General features: G+C 49.3%; 1 protein-coding gene across 2 annotated transcripts in view; it reads left to right on the top strand.

The window, feature by feature from the left end:
- Positions 1-17,399, top strand: part of plxna1b (plexin A1b) — an 80,065-nt gene that overhangs the window by 53,236 nt on the left and 9,430 nt on the right. For both annotated transcript variants that reach the window (XM_088307939.1, XM_088307940.1), the window contains exons 10-20: positions 1,773-1,869; positions 2,849-3,039; positions 7,044-7,195; positions 8,651-8,774; positions 8,863-8,999; positions 10,992-11,159; positions 12,833-12,926; positions 13,432-13,668; positions 14,235-14,378; positions 15,327-15,561; positions 16,711-16,853. In XM_088307939.1, the coding sequence (XP_088164065.1) occupies positions 1,773-1,869; positions 2,849-3,039; positions 7,044-7,195; positions 8,651-8,774; positions 8,863-8,999; positions 10,992-11,159; positions 12,833-12,926; positions 13,432-13,668; positions 14,235-14,378; positions 15,327-15,561; positions 16,711-16,853 (1,722 nt within the window). The remainder of the gene's footprint in view (positions 1-1,772; positions 1,870-2,848; positions 3,040-7,043; positions 7,196-8,650; positions 8,775-8,862; positions 9,000-10,991; positions 11,160-12,832; positions 12,927-13,431; positions 13,669-14,234; positions 14,379-15,326; positions 15,562-16,710; positions 16,854-17,399) is intronic.

Genomic DNA, 17,399 nt, shown 5'->3' on the forward strand with positions numbered 1-17,399 from the left:
ACGTTTTCTTGGGTCAAGATGGAATCTTTATTTGTTGCCGGGCTTTGTGTGACGGAGGTCGGAAAGAACGATTGGGAGGCCGTTTGTTAAGAAGCGGAAGGATGAAAAAAAAAATAATGAGAAGAAAAAGAGGAGTGTGAGCAGCGAGACACGTCAGGAACCAAATTGAAAATGCCAATTTCACTTTAGTTGCGGCGTTTCTAGCGTGGCCGCCGCTTCTTCTTCCACCTGGAAATGAACGGCGTCCACAAAATAACGCACAACAACCTCGCTCCATCCGTCTTGCGCTCGGCCATTTTCCTTCACGCTCGCTGCCGTTTTATCCTTTCACCCTTTTCAAGCCATCCCTTTTTTTTTTTTTTCGCTTCTTGACACGACGCAGTGCTCGCTCGTTGGTTGAGCGTGGGAAATAAATGGCATCTGGTCAAGTTAGCCGTCTTTTTGGGTGCTCGAGATGCCGAGGGACTATTTTGAAGTGCAACTGCATCATTGCAATCTTCAACCGCTGCATAACAATTCTCCGTGTTCATACCTTGGCTCAGTTCGCTTAACGGAAGGAAAACGTCAAAGAAAAGAAAGAGGAAATAAAAATCCAGTCAACTTGAAATAACTCCAAACGTTTTGAGGAAATTGGTTGAAAAGAAAAACATTGTCAGAGTAATAAAAAAGAAAAAAAAGGAGTTCCCGTGAGATGCGTGGAGACATTCTCCCTAATTTGAATATCGCAATGCCTTTAAAGCTCGCTCAGTGTAAATCATCCGATCGCAAACGTGAAGAATGAATTAATCGGCAACTGGCACATTGCGACTTTGCTCCGTCCTCGCTCTCATTTTCTTATCTTTTCTATGCACATTTCTTGTACTTGAGGGCCTCAAATACATTCCAATTCACTATTGTTACAGATGTGGCGATAAATCTCCCCGTCCGTCTTCATCGCGTCGGCGTGCTCCATATCAAAACGGTGGCCAGAATGGGCTGGCGTCGTGCCGGCAGGCGCGCGACGGGGCTTTTACACGCCGCTCCAAGATAATCGCAGCGCTATCGCTCATCCGGAGGCCGCTGAAGGTAGTGAGCGCCGCAGTGGGCGTGGCCGTGAGAGGAACGCCGCAAGTTAGCATCGACCGTCTTCCTCGCCATCTGTCATCTTGCGCACCGATTCTCCGCCGTTTTCCAACGGCAATTATGATCATTTCTAATAAAGATGTATAAAAAAATCAAAGACGAGCAATCTAAAATATAAATCTAAAGGTCGGAGTCGCATTTTATCGACGTGCGCTACGGAGCCTTCAAGATTTGTGAGCGTCTCATCAGGCAGACGTCTTGTCATCACATCGCCGCTTTGGAATCTTGTTGTCTCATTTCAAGTCATTCCATAAAAGTAATTATGCCGCCAACGAGTCAATTACATTTCAGCTCTTATTAGTTCAGGATGCAAAAATGAAATTAGATGTGAATGTTTATTGTGGAAGCTTTTCATTCATCCCTGAAAGGAGTGAGTCATGCGGCGGCGGATTCCAATCTCTTAATCGAGCGGCTTCTCTGGCAGGCGGCGCGAATGTACGCTGTGTTCACTTATTTTTATGGCCCTTCAACTGGCGGAGCGGCGCAGGTTGTGACATCACGACCAGTCGCCGGCTCGACTCAATTGCATTTTTATTTTGATCGTGACCACCTTTTCTCTTTGTTTCGCCAACTCTGAAGTCACGTTCGCCCGATTGAAGAATTTCTTTTTTTTCATGATTTTTCAATTTTTTTTTCTTGTTCCCTTTCAGTATAACTACGACGGCAACGACATCAGCGACCTTCCCGTGGATTTGTCTGTGGTTTGGAATGGAAACTTCAACATCGACAACCCATACAACATCAAAGGTCAGAAAAGGTTTGCGTTGGCATTCATCGGCTAACTCGGTCTGCGTATTTTCGCCGATGATGTTAATCGTGCAAAGTCAGGAAAGTTTCGTTTTTAGTCGGGCGTTGCTTCTAGATTTTGCTTTTGTTCCGATTCTTTGGTCCCCAATTGAAGCATGCCGCTTCTTGTGAGCATGTCAGCTAGACGCCCGCCCACCGTATTGTCTCATACGCGACATTATTACGCCGTTTATATTTTCCACATGATGAAAAGCGAGTGGCGCCGTCGCTTCCTTGCCCGCCAACCCGAGAATGATCATTTTTGGGGTTAAAGGCGGCGGAAGCAGAAAATGACATCACGTCTGCTGCTCGTAATTGCGAGTGGGCGTGTCTTTGCCGTGCCGACTCCAAAATGATGACGCTCCGTCCGGCACGGCGGGGGCGGGGGGGCCAAACCTCATAACCTCGCTCCTCTGCTGTGCGGTCAAGAAACGTCATTGGCGCCGTCACATGACGTGCAAGTCGTCAGTATGCTTAGTTCTGACTGGCTGATGAGAAGTTGCGCTCTTTTATTGTTTTATTGGCTTTGCTATCGGCTCTGCGCGAATATCGTTCACGTTTTTGTCAAATTCGGAGCCTCCGCACGCTGAGACTTGAAAATACGATTCCAACCGGTCGCCGCATTTCACACTCGACCCATTTTAGCTTTTCTGCGCATCCCGAAAACGAGGGCCCCAAAGATATTTTTCTTCCTCCCGCCTCTTAGTCGGCTGCCGGCCCATCTCCTATCCCTCAATCGCGATAATCATCTCGTGTCGCATGAGAAATTTGGGCAAATTCTGATATGTTAATTAGCCGGCTGAGATTCTTCCCAGGTTGCGTTAAAGCTGCTCCGTGACCAAAGCGAAAGGCTTGCGACCTTCAATTCCTCAGGCTTTTTTTTTTTATGGGTCGCCTCCGGGATGTTTCGTCCGTCACATCTTGCGCTTGTCTTCCACAGCTCACCTGTACAAGTGCTTTGCGTTGCGAGAGAGCTGCGGCATGTGTCTGAAGGCCAACCCCAGATTTGAGTGCGGCTGGTGCGTGCAGGAGAAAAAGTGCTCGCTCCGGCAGGAGTGCAGTCCCACCGAAAGCACGTGGATGCACGCCACGGCGGGAAACAGCCGCTGTGCCCACCCCAAGATCACCAAGGTGAGCGTCTTCCTGACGTGCCACGCGTGCAGCAGCATCGCCGACGTGGGCGCGCGAACCGACGCACACTTTTGCTCCTTATTAGAAAAACAAACGCAACATTTTCACTTTCTTTACTTTGGTGAAACGTTTTGCCAAAAAAAGGAACCTGAAATGTCGAGCTTTTGCTCTTCTCTCGTCTCCTTCAAGCGTGCGCGCGTGCGCGTGTGTTGCCCGGCAACTCAAACAACAAACATGTCCGCTTTGTGCGAGCTTGCCGGTGGTCAAGCGACGAGCTCGCTTCAGACTGACAATTTGTGCTTTGGAACTGAGGTTTGATTGCCTCTCGCACAACGAGCGCCCAAATCCGCCATTTTACGCTCGACAGAAATCCTCGGCCGCCGGAGGCAAACCATTAAAAGGAGAACAAAAAAAAAAATGGAACTCTCCTGCCTTTGCTGCAAACGTTGTTGGACCCCAGCGAGGGAAGCCAACTTGGCTGACGGCAGCAGGGAGGGTCCACGTCTTCGACGCCATTCGCATGACGGCAGGCGCGGCGCGGATGGGCCGACCCGGAGGAGGCGATTCTCACGCACGCGCGCGCACGGAATTTGAAGCATCCTGATATGAGCCGATGACTTTGCGCGCTGTCGACCGACGCACTAAAGACGGAAGCAAGCCGCGCACGTTGCGGCGAAGGACGGACAAAGTGAATGCGGCGCTCGACATCTGACGTGCCGGGTGGGCTTCGGCGCGTCAACATTGCGGCCAGCCCATCTGTTGCCATCCATAACCGTGGCGGCGGCCTACGGGAATGCCGCACACACACGTGCACACGCTCTCTGTCATGTCATGTGGAGGGCGGATGCCAGTTTTCTTGATCTCGACGGCTTGAAAAATGTCCGCGTACTCGTTGCGCACATGAGCCGCGAGTCTACTTTTTTGTGCGACGACTACTTGCTCGTTCTGAATACGTAATGAAGGTTCTGGATAATTGGGTCACTGGCACATTGATAAATCCTTGAGTTAATGTCGTCTCTCACTCTCGTTCTCTCTTTGAAAGAAGCGTACAAAGCTCACGGTTGCGTGCGGGTGGGAGGGGCGGCGGGGGGCGTTTTGCTGCCGGCAAGCATGCGCATTTTGAAAGCGAAATCGCGACAAATGTTGGCGGCGGTCGAAACGCAATAAAAGCAGGAAGCGGAACTTTTGCTGGAGCGCAACGACGAAGGGATTGACACCGGAGGATTGTTCATCGGCATCGCCTCGCCACCTTTTGACATTTCCGGTGTGACTTTTAAACGGCAAAAGAACGTCCACAGGTGACAAAGAGAAGCGCTCCGAGCTCAGTCTTTAGTTGCGCAGCCGACAAATTCAATATGACGGCGCTCGCTTTGATCTTCCTTTTTGTAATTTTGCCCGATTCAGACACGCTTTGTGCATTTTTTTGCCAATAGATTAGCTGCCGATTTCATTTGCACTTCAGAATTTGATGTTAAAATGTAGACGAAAACAAAGCGCAGCCACGAGCGCACGTGCACGGCCCAAAAGTGTCAAGTTTGGTCATTCCCGACTGACCCGAATGATCTGTTCTGTTCTGTTCTGTTTTCCCTCAACAATATGCAGCCGGCTCGTGTTCCGCTAATAACTTTGGGCCCTTCCCTGGTCTCCAAACGCAGCAAATGATGATTAAAGGTTCTTGTGATTGGTCTGGCACTTTTTTTTTTTTTTTTCTGCAAGCCATCGTGAGCACCGTTGAATCAGCTGACCGAGACGGGCGTCGAGAAAAGTCCCGAAAGGTTTTTGGATGTTTAACGATGGCGCTGAAACGCGCACGTTGTCCTCGGAATGGTCCTCGTCGGATGCCGCCTGCTCCGCCGTCATCCATCTTTTCAAAACGCTTTCCCCGAGGAGAATGAAAAAGCATTTGAGTTAGCCCTTGGAAACCAAAGAAGAGAGCGCATGCCGACGTTTGCGTTGACGAGGGGGAATGCCTTCTTTTTGGGTTTGCATGCGTTTAGTTTTTTTTTTCATTCTGTAGCGGAAGTGTTTTTTTTTTTTGAGTTGGTCTTGCAAAAGTCCGTCCCACCTGGGCCACTTTGTCAAAGTCATTTGGAGGATTTGAATCAACTCAAATGGTTGAGCAACTTTGTGGCGTCCCTCGAGCGCGGCGGGCGGCGACCTTGTCGCGTCCACCGAGGGAATGAAGATCCTGTGTCGGCAAATTTGGTCAATGGCGCGGACTTGAAGTGAGCTTTGCGAGTTGGTTGTCGTGTCGTAGGAGACGACATGCAAACGGGACGCGCCAAGTCCTCCGAGTCGGAAGATGTTGCAATCAAACTTGTGAGGCAGCTGCGCGAAGCACAACACGCAAGACCGACGCTAACTAGAGAACGACAATTTGTTGTTTTTTTTTTTTGCCAACAACCACGTAAAAGCTCCCGATATCACCAAATAAGACCAAAATGCAGTGTGTGTGTGTGTGTGTGTGTGTGTGAGATTGTGGTCCCGTTTGTGGAATCCTCGCCCTCCACCTCGCTCCTTTTCGCATCGCCACCCTTACAATATTTCTTGTCGCCTTTTCCGTTGCGTCATTTTCCACAAGATCGTTGCATCTCATCTCGACTTTTTAGACACCAGAAGTCATGAAGTAAAAAACTGTAACATGACTTTTTGTCTGGAGAAGTTCAAAAGAAGCATTTGAATAAACATCAACATAAACGTCATCATACAATTTTTCTCCTTTTTGCAAACTCAAAACGACGCGTTTGTTTTGCGGGTCGGCGCTTGTGCTAAACTTGTGAAGCCTCGCACGGTTCTTTTGTTCGATCTCTCAGTGCGCCGCCGCCGCATCAATTTTCTCCCCAGTCGATGTTCTCTCTGCTCTGTCGCTCGAGCGGCCACCATGGCGCCGGCTCGTAAAGCCTTTGACACGACGGAACGAGTTGAAGACGAAAACCCAAAAGTCACTTTGAATGCAAGTCAAGCGCCGTGAGTGCGTTTGCGCGGGTGGCGGCTTTTTGTTTGCCTGTGAAAATGACAACTTTTCGACTCGCGCGTGTTTTGATCAGTCCAACCCAACAGAGAAAAATATTGGATGACCATATCAGTTGTGACAATCATTCTTTTGTCTCCTGCTAAAACATGCCGCCGTCATGCGCGCTGAAAAAGGGGCGAGCGAGCTGAAAAGGCACAAAAGCGGCGAGGAAGGAGCGAAGGGCAACGGGGAGAGCAAAAGATATTCAGCGAGATCGACAACGACAACGACAACGACGCCGCCGTCATTATCCGCCGGTGGCCTTTGAGATTGACACTCGGCGTTGCTCCCATCTTCCGTGCCGTCAATGTCTGCGGCGCAAACGGATTTTGCGATTGGCGCCCGTTTTGAGGAATCGCCCAAAAAGCGTGAAACTTGAAAGCACGTCACGGCACGTTACAAAGGCGCTTGCCAGCTTTTTTGGGGTTCAACTTTAGCAACCGTTGCCACATTTGTGGTGAAACCAACACAAAAAGTCCCTCGGATGCAAACTTGTCGACTTTGCGCCGTGTCCAAATGTCGCCAGCAGGGTCGCGCTTTATTCTGCTCTTGTATGACGTGACCGATGACTCCGCCCCCATCCATTTCGAATCCAATTAGCTTTAGTCGTGACTGAGGACCAGGGAGACTTTTTTTCCGAATGGCGCACGGATTAGCGACGTGGTTGGTCTCGGGCAGCCACGAGCACCTTTCGCGGAACTCGAGCGCAAATGGAACCCTCGCAGGTCACCGCGCGCTCTACTTGTCTTCACTCGATTAATCGTCACCCGAGGTCAAAAGAGAGAGAGAGAGAGAGAGAGCGAGCTGGTTGCGTCTCAGTCGTGTGGCTGAGCTCTCGTTGCACAAACGCATTCACGTTTCATCTCATTTCGTTTTGTAGAAACAAATCTAAAGTCCAGCGGTCGGCCGATTGATGTTCTCAATGAAGTGATTCCTTTTTTTGGGCGGGGGGTTTAACGCTGTCATTTTCTTTTGTTGTTTCCGCCGGCAGCTTTTTCCTGAAACCGGGCCCAGGCAGGGCGGAACCATGCTCACCATCACCGGAGAGAATTTGGGTCTGCAATTCAAAGACATCCAGAACGGAGTCCGCATCGGCAAAGTGACGTGCAACCCTCAAGAAGAGCAGTACATCAGCGCCGAGCAGTACGTTCACGCGCGTGGTCTTCACGCTAACGTGGCTTCGGCACTTGCGCCGATTTGCATTCAAAGCAAAAATCTCTTCTCGTCCTCCGTGCGCTCAGCTCCTTTTTCAACAGGACGACAAAACGAACGACCTTCCAATCGGCCTTTTCTGACATTTGAGTTGGCTTCTTCGTGACCGCTTTGCCGTGTGAACGCTTGATGAAGTCGTCTTCTCGGGCAACCGACGACATGAACGGAGAAATACGATTGCGGCGACGTTGCGCTTCAGTCGATTCTTTTACTTTGAAACAAGACAAACAAATCGCTAATTTCTCGCCATTTCTTTTAAATTGACTTGAAACGAAAAGGCGATGCAAACATTCGAGTGGGACAAAATAGACGGGGTGGGGGGGGGGCTTGTCAATCTCGCTTGGGTGCTGCTGGTGAGCTCCGTTTTCTATTTTCAGTGCTGTCATTTGTGCTCCGAGAGAATTGCTGAGTCCCAGCAGCTTTCTTTTTCTTTTTTTTTTTTTTTTCAATCTATCATCTTTGGTTCTGTCACAAGGAAGGAAACGTCACACGTTTGACTTTGATGCGTTGACAGCGGACAAACAAGGCTCGACAGCTCAAGTCAGGGATGTCGCCGAAATCTTGCTGTTGACATGTTGGTGTTCTTTTTCAATTCCTAAACTCTCAAATGATCCTATTCACAGGAAAGGTCCACCGCGGTGACTTTTCTGGGCCGCGTTTTCATTTTGTCCTCTTGATGGCATCCGAAAGCTCGCTGGCGTCCATTTTGAACTCGGTCCGCTCTGTCACGCTGCACTCGGACTGGTTTCTCGCCACAGCACCCGAACGAGGCGCAGGACGACGAGGAAGAGGAGGAGGCGCGCTTGGCAGTCGAGCTGTCCCGAGAATTCAAAAGTGATGTTAACCACGCGGCGCCATGAGCGGTCCGCTTCCTCTCTTCGTTGCTGTGAGCTTGTCGGAGGCGCGGCCGGAACGCAGCAGACTCAAGATTATGCGACTGACGCTGCCGGAGTAGAAAAATCATTTGCGCTGGAATTGACGCACAAATAAAGCAGAAGAGGAAAAGCCAGTTGGATTACTTCCTGAGGAGACGAGCTTGCTGGACTTTGTTCTGGCTTCGTCTTTCTTTCTTTTTCGTTCTCGCTGGCTCATTAAAAGTCAAGCGTGACTTCCTTGGCTGAAACGTGCGCAAGTGTTTGGCCGGCGGGCGGGACTGCAGTCATTTCTTCAGCCGCTTTTCATTTCATTTCATAATCCAAACAAATACGCCAATACGGTCGTGTTTGGCTCGTCAAGAATTTCTTTCAAATGGCAGCTGTGTTAGGTCGAGGTGGCCTGCTTGCAGCGAGTATCGCAACTCTCCCAAAGTCAGATGAGACGAGCTCTGTTAAAAAACAAAAAGTTGATTTGTTGTGATTTGATTTGACGTCGTTTGTTGTGTTCCAGGATTGTGTGCCGACTGAACGATGCGACGGGTTATCGGGTGCAGGAGGCTCAAGTGGAGGTTTGCGTGAGGGACTGCGTTCATCCCGACTACAAAGCCATCTCCGCCAAGGCTTTCACGTTTGTGGTAAAGATTTGATGCCTTCGGATGAAGCCAGCCGCTTTCGCTCCGGCAGCCAAAGTTGACCCGCCTTATTCTGTGCGCGCCTTCTCAGTCGCCATACTTCACCCGCGTCAGGCCGTCAAGCGGGCCGCTGTCTGGCGGCACAAAGATCACCATAGATGGCAGCAACCTGAACGCCGGCAGTGCTGTGTATGTGAAGATCGGACTCCATGCTTGCCGCTTTGAGAAGTGAGTGAACGCAACGAAATGTCTCACTCGGTCACGCCGGAAAGAAACAGAAGCACGGTGCTCACTTTTTTAGGGTTGATTTTTTTTTTTTCAATGCCCATCTCGAGCAGTTATTAGTCAGGCTTGAATTGAGTGTTCTCTAATGACCGCAAGGGCAATAAGAAGAATGACTGCGCAGCTTCGTCTTAGTGAGGCTGCTTTTGGGAAGACTTTATTTGACATTCCAGACAAATATTATGGTGTTAAAAAGTCCAAAAAATGTTCTTCTTCTTCACATTGTCTTCATTTCTCCTGATGCCACATTTCCCACCTTTAATCTTACATGAGAGTCATTGGCAGATGTTTCATCTCAACATTTAAGTTGCGTTACTTTTATGTCCATTTTCTTTTGCCCAGTCGCGACATCACACTAAAACATTTTGCGTCCGTTGTGAGTTTGCTTTTTCGAAATGAAATGAGAAACAGCAATCAAGGTTTTAGCATCTCGTGTCACATTTTGAAGCGCGTTTCCTTTGACTTTTGTGTGTTATTTCTGTTGGTTTCCTTTGCAAGCGCGACAAGTGACAGTCGCAACTAATGAGCTTGGACCCATCAAATTGTTTTTCTATCGTCGCAAAGGCCAATTTAAAGCTCTGTCGCGCATCCTGAGAAAGGTGAACGGAATAGTCTTGGCCTTTCCTCCACTGAGCAGCAATAACCTTTATGGCCCGACTAATGAACTGCGTCTTTTTTTTTTTTTTTTGGAATGTGTCTTTCTCTTCAGTGGGGCCTCAACTTGAATCAAAACCTTTTTACCCCGAGTCACTCATCCGCTTATCTCCCTCTGCAACGCCTTTTCCTTCGTCGGTGTTTTCTCGGGCTCGCTCGCTCTCCCCCATCGGCTTTCTTTTGTGTTGGCCGCAACCTTGTCACAAATACATACGTGACGCCGCGGGCACTCGCAGCGGTGACAGTGTTGTGAAAATAGTTGCCATGGAAACAGAAGACTAGTGGAATGTGGCAAAGCATTTTTCAAAAAGCATCCTCCCCTGGCTTCTATTTTCAACGTCCATTTTGAAGCAACATTCCATATTTTGCGCATCTCAAGTGGCAAGGGAGCTCGAAACCGGAGCTGAGATACGATTCTAGGACGCTCGGTTTGCTTCGATTCAGCGCGATTCCGATTTGGTTGGACGCGGCTCAGTCCGAGAGGGTGTTGTCATTTTCTCGTCTGAATCGACTTGTCGGCACTGCAAAATGTGCGTGAAGGCATTTTAAAGTGGCGCGATTCGATTCGATGCACTCGCGTCTTTTGAATGAAAAACGATTTTCCGATTATTTTTTTTTTTTTTTCTTTGATGTTTCCGTTCTGCCGGCCTCCACCTCACTGCAAGCTGTCGGGGGAGAGCCGCACTTCATCATCCTCTCCATCGTCTTCAGCCTCCCTGCAGACGACAGAGGCGGGATTTGTGTGCCGATCGGTGTGTTCAATTCCGAGTCGCAGTTTCACACTTTGCCATTTTTGGCAACTTGTTCACATTTGCGGAGCGCGAAAGCTCGGCAGACTCGGGAAGGCTCGGCCTGCGTTTCCCATTTTTTTAATGCAAATTCGCCCCCCCCCCACACATCGTGCAGCTTTTTACACAGCCGGACGGATGGACTCATGGGAGGCGTATCCCCTCTCGCTCGGCCCTGACATTGCAGAACACCTCCAATAAACCTCTGGAGTGAAAGCCAAAAGTTTCCCTGCCGGTCACAGCTGGTCGCTGGTCTGCTGGCGATGTTGTGACATCACACGCGCAGAGACGAGCGGCTCCGTCCGTCACGTCGGATCTTCCGGCAAGACGGAGCATAGGAGGGAGGCGGGACGGCTGACACGTGAACCGGCGGCCGCACGCACTAAAACTTGTTGGCACGTCAAGTGCGTATGTTCGAGCGTTTGCGTCGGACTGGTGTGGGCGAGCGCTTTTTCTTTCCTTCCGTGACCGGCGCGTCTCTCTCCCGCTCATCCAGGCGGAACGCCACCGAGATCGTGTGCGTGACTCCGGCCGGACAAGCCGCCGGGCCGGCCCCGGTCATGGTGGACATCAACTCAGCCGAGCTGCGAAATCCCGAGGTCAAGTTCAACTACTCGGACGATCCCACCATCCTGAAAATTGAACCCGACTGGAGCATCGCCAGGTGAGCGCAAACCTCAAACAACAAAATGAACGTTGAATAGCAAAGAATTCCGCTTGCCGAGCCGCGTCTCTAAAATGCAATCGTTGATATGAACGCCGTTTGATGCGCATACAAACGCAGCGCTGCATTATTAATCCGACGCGATGGTTGCGCCGTACGGGACTTTATTTTCACGTGAGACTCGCCGACTCAACTGAGATACGGACTCGGCGTATTCGCTAGTTGATTCCGGCAATATATTTCCAGCCCGCATCTCTGTGAAGAGAAAAAAAAAAAAAAACTCAATTTTCAAGCTCAACTTTTTTTTTTTTTTTTTTTAAGACCTTTTATTCATGCTGTTTATAGTTGTGTATGAAAAGTAAATATTTGTGAGCAGCGGCAGCAGAAGAGGAAAAAAGGAGCTTGTGCTCCTGGAGCAGCGCTGCAGCACAAATAATTTGACTTCACTTTATTGAAATGAGGCTTTCTAGCCATGAGAAGGAGTGGCAAAAAAAATGCAAATCGGCTCCCGTTCGTCAGCTCGCGTGTCGGCTCAACGGGAAACGTCGAGGAAGTGTTTGTGATTTAGTTGAAAATAAGAATAAAGTTTAAAATTAGAGCGGCGCATTCTGCAGGAAACCATTTTGCTCGTTGGATGAGATGCGCTTCTGCACGTTTTTGAAAAAGGTAAAAAAAAAAAAATGGCTTGTTGCTTCGCCACAGCAGATCTTTTGCCGACTGTTTAACTTTTTTTTTTGGGCGGGGCCGTTCCACTTCATTATTTTCATGGTTCGTGGCGCTTCTTCTTTTGTCTGAAACGGAGCTGCCCCAAAACACTTTTCGTTGCAAATGAAAATTGCGCTCACAAAACATTGATGTGATTTTTGCAAAGATGAAGTCTTGCAGCGTCCACAATACGTCGCTGAAAAAGCTTTTCTGCTGTCGCCGTCACGTTTTTTTTTTTTCTTCTAATTCTCCTTGAAAATGTTCTCGTGTAAAAATCCCTTTTTGTCTCTTGACGTCGTTTATTTTGTCGTTTTGTTTTTTCTGCCACTTTGGCCGCCGTCATGCCATTGAAAATGTCGAAAGCCTTCTTTCCACTCGGTCTTTTTTTTTTTCCCCTCCAACTTCTCCTTCGGCGGCTGCACGGGCTTCAAACTTGTTTTGGATTTTGTTATTTATCGAATGAAGCTCGGCAGCCAATCCTCCTGCGTTGGTGCTTGTGTGCCTTGGAGCGAGCGCGACTCCATTTTGAAATTGTTTGTGAAGTTGTTTAGCGGCCGTCGGACTCGTTGGCATCAACTAAAGTTCAACGTCTCGGCCCAACGATGTTGTTAAGAAGGCAGCGAGGAAAAGGAAGTCCTTCACGGCGTTGCCGACGTCTCTGTTGGACCCGAATAGGTCGCCGCTCGTAAAGGTCAGATCGCTCGCAACGCGGCCCGTTCTCAGTCTCGATCTCGCGTTGAAAATATCTCGCTATTTCGTATCTCCTTCCGAGAACGGGGGAGTTCTTTGCTAGATATTGCAAGTCGAGGTCACGCGACGCCATGCGATCGTCACCATGGCGACTCACTTGGCGCTCTTCGCATTTGGTGTCAGTAGAACGGGAATTTGCAGGATGTGTTTGGAATGCGCTGCGCACAAATTGCAAATGCCGTCCAAGAAAACATTTTGCTTGTCATCGTTTGCTTCAGTGGCGGGACCATGTTGACCGTTACCGGAACCAATTTGATGACCATCAAAGAACCCAAGATGAGGGCCAAATATGGAGCTGCCAAGTCACAAAACGTAAGTCCACACACGCACAAAATAAGTGAGTCCAAATGATTTGGGTCTCTGTCTTCCTTTTGTTGGTTCTCGTTAGAAGTCCTGATTTTCACATGATAGACACACTCTTGGGACACGCACACACGCACACGCACACACACACGCGTGCGCACGCTTGTGCAGCCGCGGGCCTATTTTCTGTTTGTTTTTGATGTTGAATTTCCTTTTAGCCGCTTTCACCTTTGAAATGTCAAGCAGTAATAAAGCGGCTCCAGCAAATGGTCCTCTGCTCACCTGTGGCACCACGAGGGCTTCACTGACCTTTCACCCCCCCCCGATCAATTTGGTTCCGTTTCCCTTTGAGCTCCAAACCAAGTTTTGTTCTTCAACGCGACATCTTTCGTCGGCGTTTCCGTCCCGTTTTCTCTTCAATGAGCGATTTGTCTACGCGTCCACTCGACTCGACGCGTCCGCGGCCGGTGACTGCGTTGGCCGTCGCGAACGACTTCTTTTGTGTCGTCCTCAGAACTGCACGGTGGTCAACAACACGGCGATGGTGTGTCTCGCCCCCTCGGTGGCCACCTCCGATAAAGTTTTCTCGGAGGTGGGAAGCGGCCCGGATGAAATTGGCTTCATCCTGGATGACGTGCATTCTGTGCTGGTGGTCAACGTCTCGTTCAGCTACCATCCCGATCCCGTCTTGGAACCTCTGAGCCCCAACGGCGTGTTGGAGCTCAAGCCCAGCTCGCCGCTAATTCTCAAGGTAGGCCAAATGGCTTTTCTTTTTTTTGCTCGTTTGCTTTTGTTTCAACAGCTTTTACGTTCCGTTGCTCAAATTGTTTGCGTTTTGTCATGGCGTCACCTGAGCCGCTTTGCCTCCGCTCGTCAATCTGCGAAGCGCCACTTTTCTTTTCTGCTTGCGCGCATTCTGCTCGATTCCGCACGTCAAAACTTCGGTGGAGGAAAAACAACAATCGTTTGTCTGACTGAGTAACGTCTTGGTGGACTTTGCGCGTTTCTATTGGGAATATTACTTGCGTTTATTTTTTCGTTCGTCAGCATGCGAGGTCGACGTTAACGACTTGGTTGATGTTTGAAATGTTTAAAAAAAAAGACGGGCAACGTTTCAAATGGAGTCAACAAACGATTGTTTTGCGACACGTTTACTTTCAACGGCGGCGTCATTTTGGATTGACGCGACGATCGATCGCTATCCTTCACGGTGATGCAGCGTTGCCATGGTTACCCTCCACCAAAGTGTAACGTCAACTGATGTTCGCCTCGGATGGACCTTGAAGAATGAATTTTTTTCTTTGTGTGTGTTTGCAGGGCCGCAACTTAATTCCCGCCGCCCCCGGAAACCCAAAACTGAACTACACGGTGCTGATCGGGGACACGCCGTGCGTTCTCACCTTGTCTGAGAGCCAGCTGCTGTGCGAGTGGCCCAACCTGACGGGAGAACACAAAGTCACTGTGAGTATTCTAAAACTTCAAACGCGCCTTTTAACAAAATGGATTTCAAACTTGGATGATATTCAAATCAAATTGATCATCAGGTTTTTTTCTTTTTACTTTATTTTTTTTATGCATTCCAAAGTCTGTGTGGGGGGGTTTAATTGTTCTCAACGCGTGTTCGTTCGCTTCTCATTTACGTCCATCCCCTTTCCTGCCTTTTCATTCTTTCCTGGCCAAGCACAAAAGCTGAATCTTTTTCGTTCCTCATCCGCATTCATAAATGTACATCCCCCAAAACACGCATCTTGGCTCGAATATCGCTCGGGGTATTTGCAAACGTCTTTATATTCCATTGGTGTCGTGATGGCTCGTATAGTCACGGGGCTTTCGACGGCGTTGCTCTTCAAGAGGAAACGCCAACGGGCGGTGGCCGTGCACTGCCTCGGACAACTTTTTTTTGCATTTTAGATTTCTTGCATATAAGCCAGTTGAAGAATTAAAAAATGGCTAAAAATAGCTAGAAAAGTCACCGTTTTTTTTTTGTTTGTTTGTTCTTGTGTGTGTGTGTCTGCTGCAATAATTTCCGATCTTGCCTCGGGACACAAATATTTAGCCGAAGGCGTTCAAGTTCATTCCGAACTGAATTCCTCAGCCAATACAATCATTTTTAAAGCTTTATGTTCTTTTTACTGAGGGTGTCTCGATACCAATTTTTTTCCCTTCCGATACGATTGCGATGTACAATAACGATATCCTGCCGATATGATATCAGCTAGAATGATGCGTGCTTTAATGATTTATTTATTTTTTTTCATGAATTGTTCGACGAGACTCGATCAAGTTGTACGATGAAAACAAATGGCCTATTTCAGCCTTTCGTCACGTTCGATTCTTTAGTAGCCGCTTGATTGCAATTTCTTTTTTCTGCTCCGTGGTGTCATTTTTTGTCCGTCTCGGTCCCTCTAGGTGCGCGTGGGCGGCTTTGAATACTCGCCCGGGACCTTGCGAATCTACTCGGACAGCCTTCTCACCTTGCCTGCTATCATCGGCATCGGCGGAGGCGGCGGCCTGCTGCTGCTGGTTATCATTGCGGTGCTGATCGCGTACAAGCGCAAGTCGCGCGATGCAGACCGCACCCTCAAACGACTCCAACTGCAGATGGACAATTTGGAGTCCCGCGTGGCCCTCGAGTGCAAAGAAGGTAAGCGGATGTCGTCGACACGCGCGACGTCCTCGCGAGGCATTGACGTCGAAGCGCGCCGCCTTCTCCAGGTTTACCTCCCGCCTCGTCTTGAAATAACCGCCGTGTCCCCAAATAATTCCCTTGCTGCAGCTTAGCTCAAACGCTGCGCAACCCCAATTAAACATTGCGATCCATTTTAGTCTCAATTTCTCGCTTGCTCTGTTTGGCCCTCCCTCCCACTTCCAAAGCGTCCCTCCTGCTGTTCCGTGGCAGCAAAGCGTGCGCGCGTTGTTGGTGAGATTCCAGAGGAGTTCTTTGATGTGAGCCAGCCGCCAGATGTTGGCTCTCCACCCGGCCGTCGGCGGTGTGCGCGAGGCCGAGACGGAGGACAGATAGCGGCAGGGCGGCGAGGTGGGACAGTGAGGGAATAGAAAGCAAGGAGCGGCTCGGCAGCGAATCGAGACGAGGGAGAAAGCCAGAGACTGGCGCACCAACACATTTGCGTCAATTAATTTGGCGGCAAAGGGCCTATTGATGCCGCAAAATGGTTCGTCTGGCGTGCGAGGCCGATGGGAAGAAAGAGTCGCATAAGAAGAAGCATCATCGTGAGCCCGCGCTTCCATTCTGCCATCAAATAAAACAACAACAAAAAAAAGGCGGGATGGGCGCGTTGACTTTGGCAATCAACCAGCAGAGGTTTTGTCATTTATGGCTGAGATTTAAAAAAAAAGTGTTTTTTGGAGAACCAAGTTTCCGAATGGGAATTTTGAATGATCAAAATCCTCGAGGAGTGAAATCCACATGATGCGTTTTGTCGTTGCGTCGCAAAATAAGCGCGACGCAACGTGTGCGTGAAAGAAGGAAAAGGACGGCAAGATGCCGTTGAATGAAAGCCGACCTCCGAGCTTTTATTTTGAAAAAAGTGGAGCGACGATCAGAGGGATAAAAAACCTTCAGTTGGTCTGGATTCTCTTTTTTTGCAGTTGTGTTTCTGCGTGTTGGTGTCGTTTTGGCGGCCGAGTTGGACAATTTCGGTCGCGGGCTTGACAACTAATACAAAACTAAACGCATTTCGACTTGCTTCTCGAATCCAGTTTTGGAATGAATTACATTTGAGTCTTTTAACTGACGACGACGATGACGAGGCTTCTTTTGTGCCTGATGCAGCGTTCGCAGAACTGCAGACGGACATCCACGAGCTGACTCAGGAGCTTGACGGCGCCGGAATCCCGTTCCTGGACTACCGCACGTACGCCATGAGGGTCCTGTTCCCCGGGATCGAGGACCATCCTGTGCTCAAGGAGATGGAGGTACTGCTCAGTCGAGCGAACACGACGCCTGTTTGAGGCGCGAGCGACGTAACGCGTGCGCAGGACGAAAATATTTGATGAGCGTGCAAGGATTTGATTGCGCTGCGATGACGACTAAACAAAAGAAGGCGAACCAATCCAGCAAAATGATCTTGAGTGTTGAAATGATTTGAAAGAAAACGGCACCGCGGACAATCATTCGGCAACGTTTGCCGCCCTTCGTGTGAGCTGTACAAACAATGTTCAAATGCTTTCTCTAGCCGGTCGCCCTTCGCGTAAATAAGTGTCTGTCACTTTCCAAAAGGTTGGCAACCACGCCGCTGCGCTGCTCGATGATTAAGGAACACTCGAGCGACGGTTGCGATGGAACGCGAAGCTTCAATTTGCTCGGCCGACTCTTTTATCGCTAAGGTTGGACTTTGCTCTCTTTCCGTCGTCGTCAAAGACGTTTTGTGTTGTCGCTCCGTTTGAGGTCCAAATTCACTTGAAGGAGTTGCTCGGTCTTACGTCACGAGACGCGTTAATCGAGCACGCCGTGCACCGTGC

This window comes from Idiotropiscis lumnitzeri, chromosome 11 (genome assembly GCF_059441095.1).
Source record: "Idiotropiscis lumnitzeri isolate Australia: NSW breed Sydney's pygmy pipehorse chromosome 11, RoL_Ilum_1.0, whole genome shotgun sequence".
Classification (NCBI taxonomy): Eukaryota; Metazoa; Chordata; class Actinopteri; order Syngnathiformes; family Syngnathidae; genus Idiotropiscis; species Idiotropiscis lumnitzeri.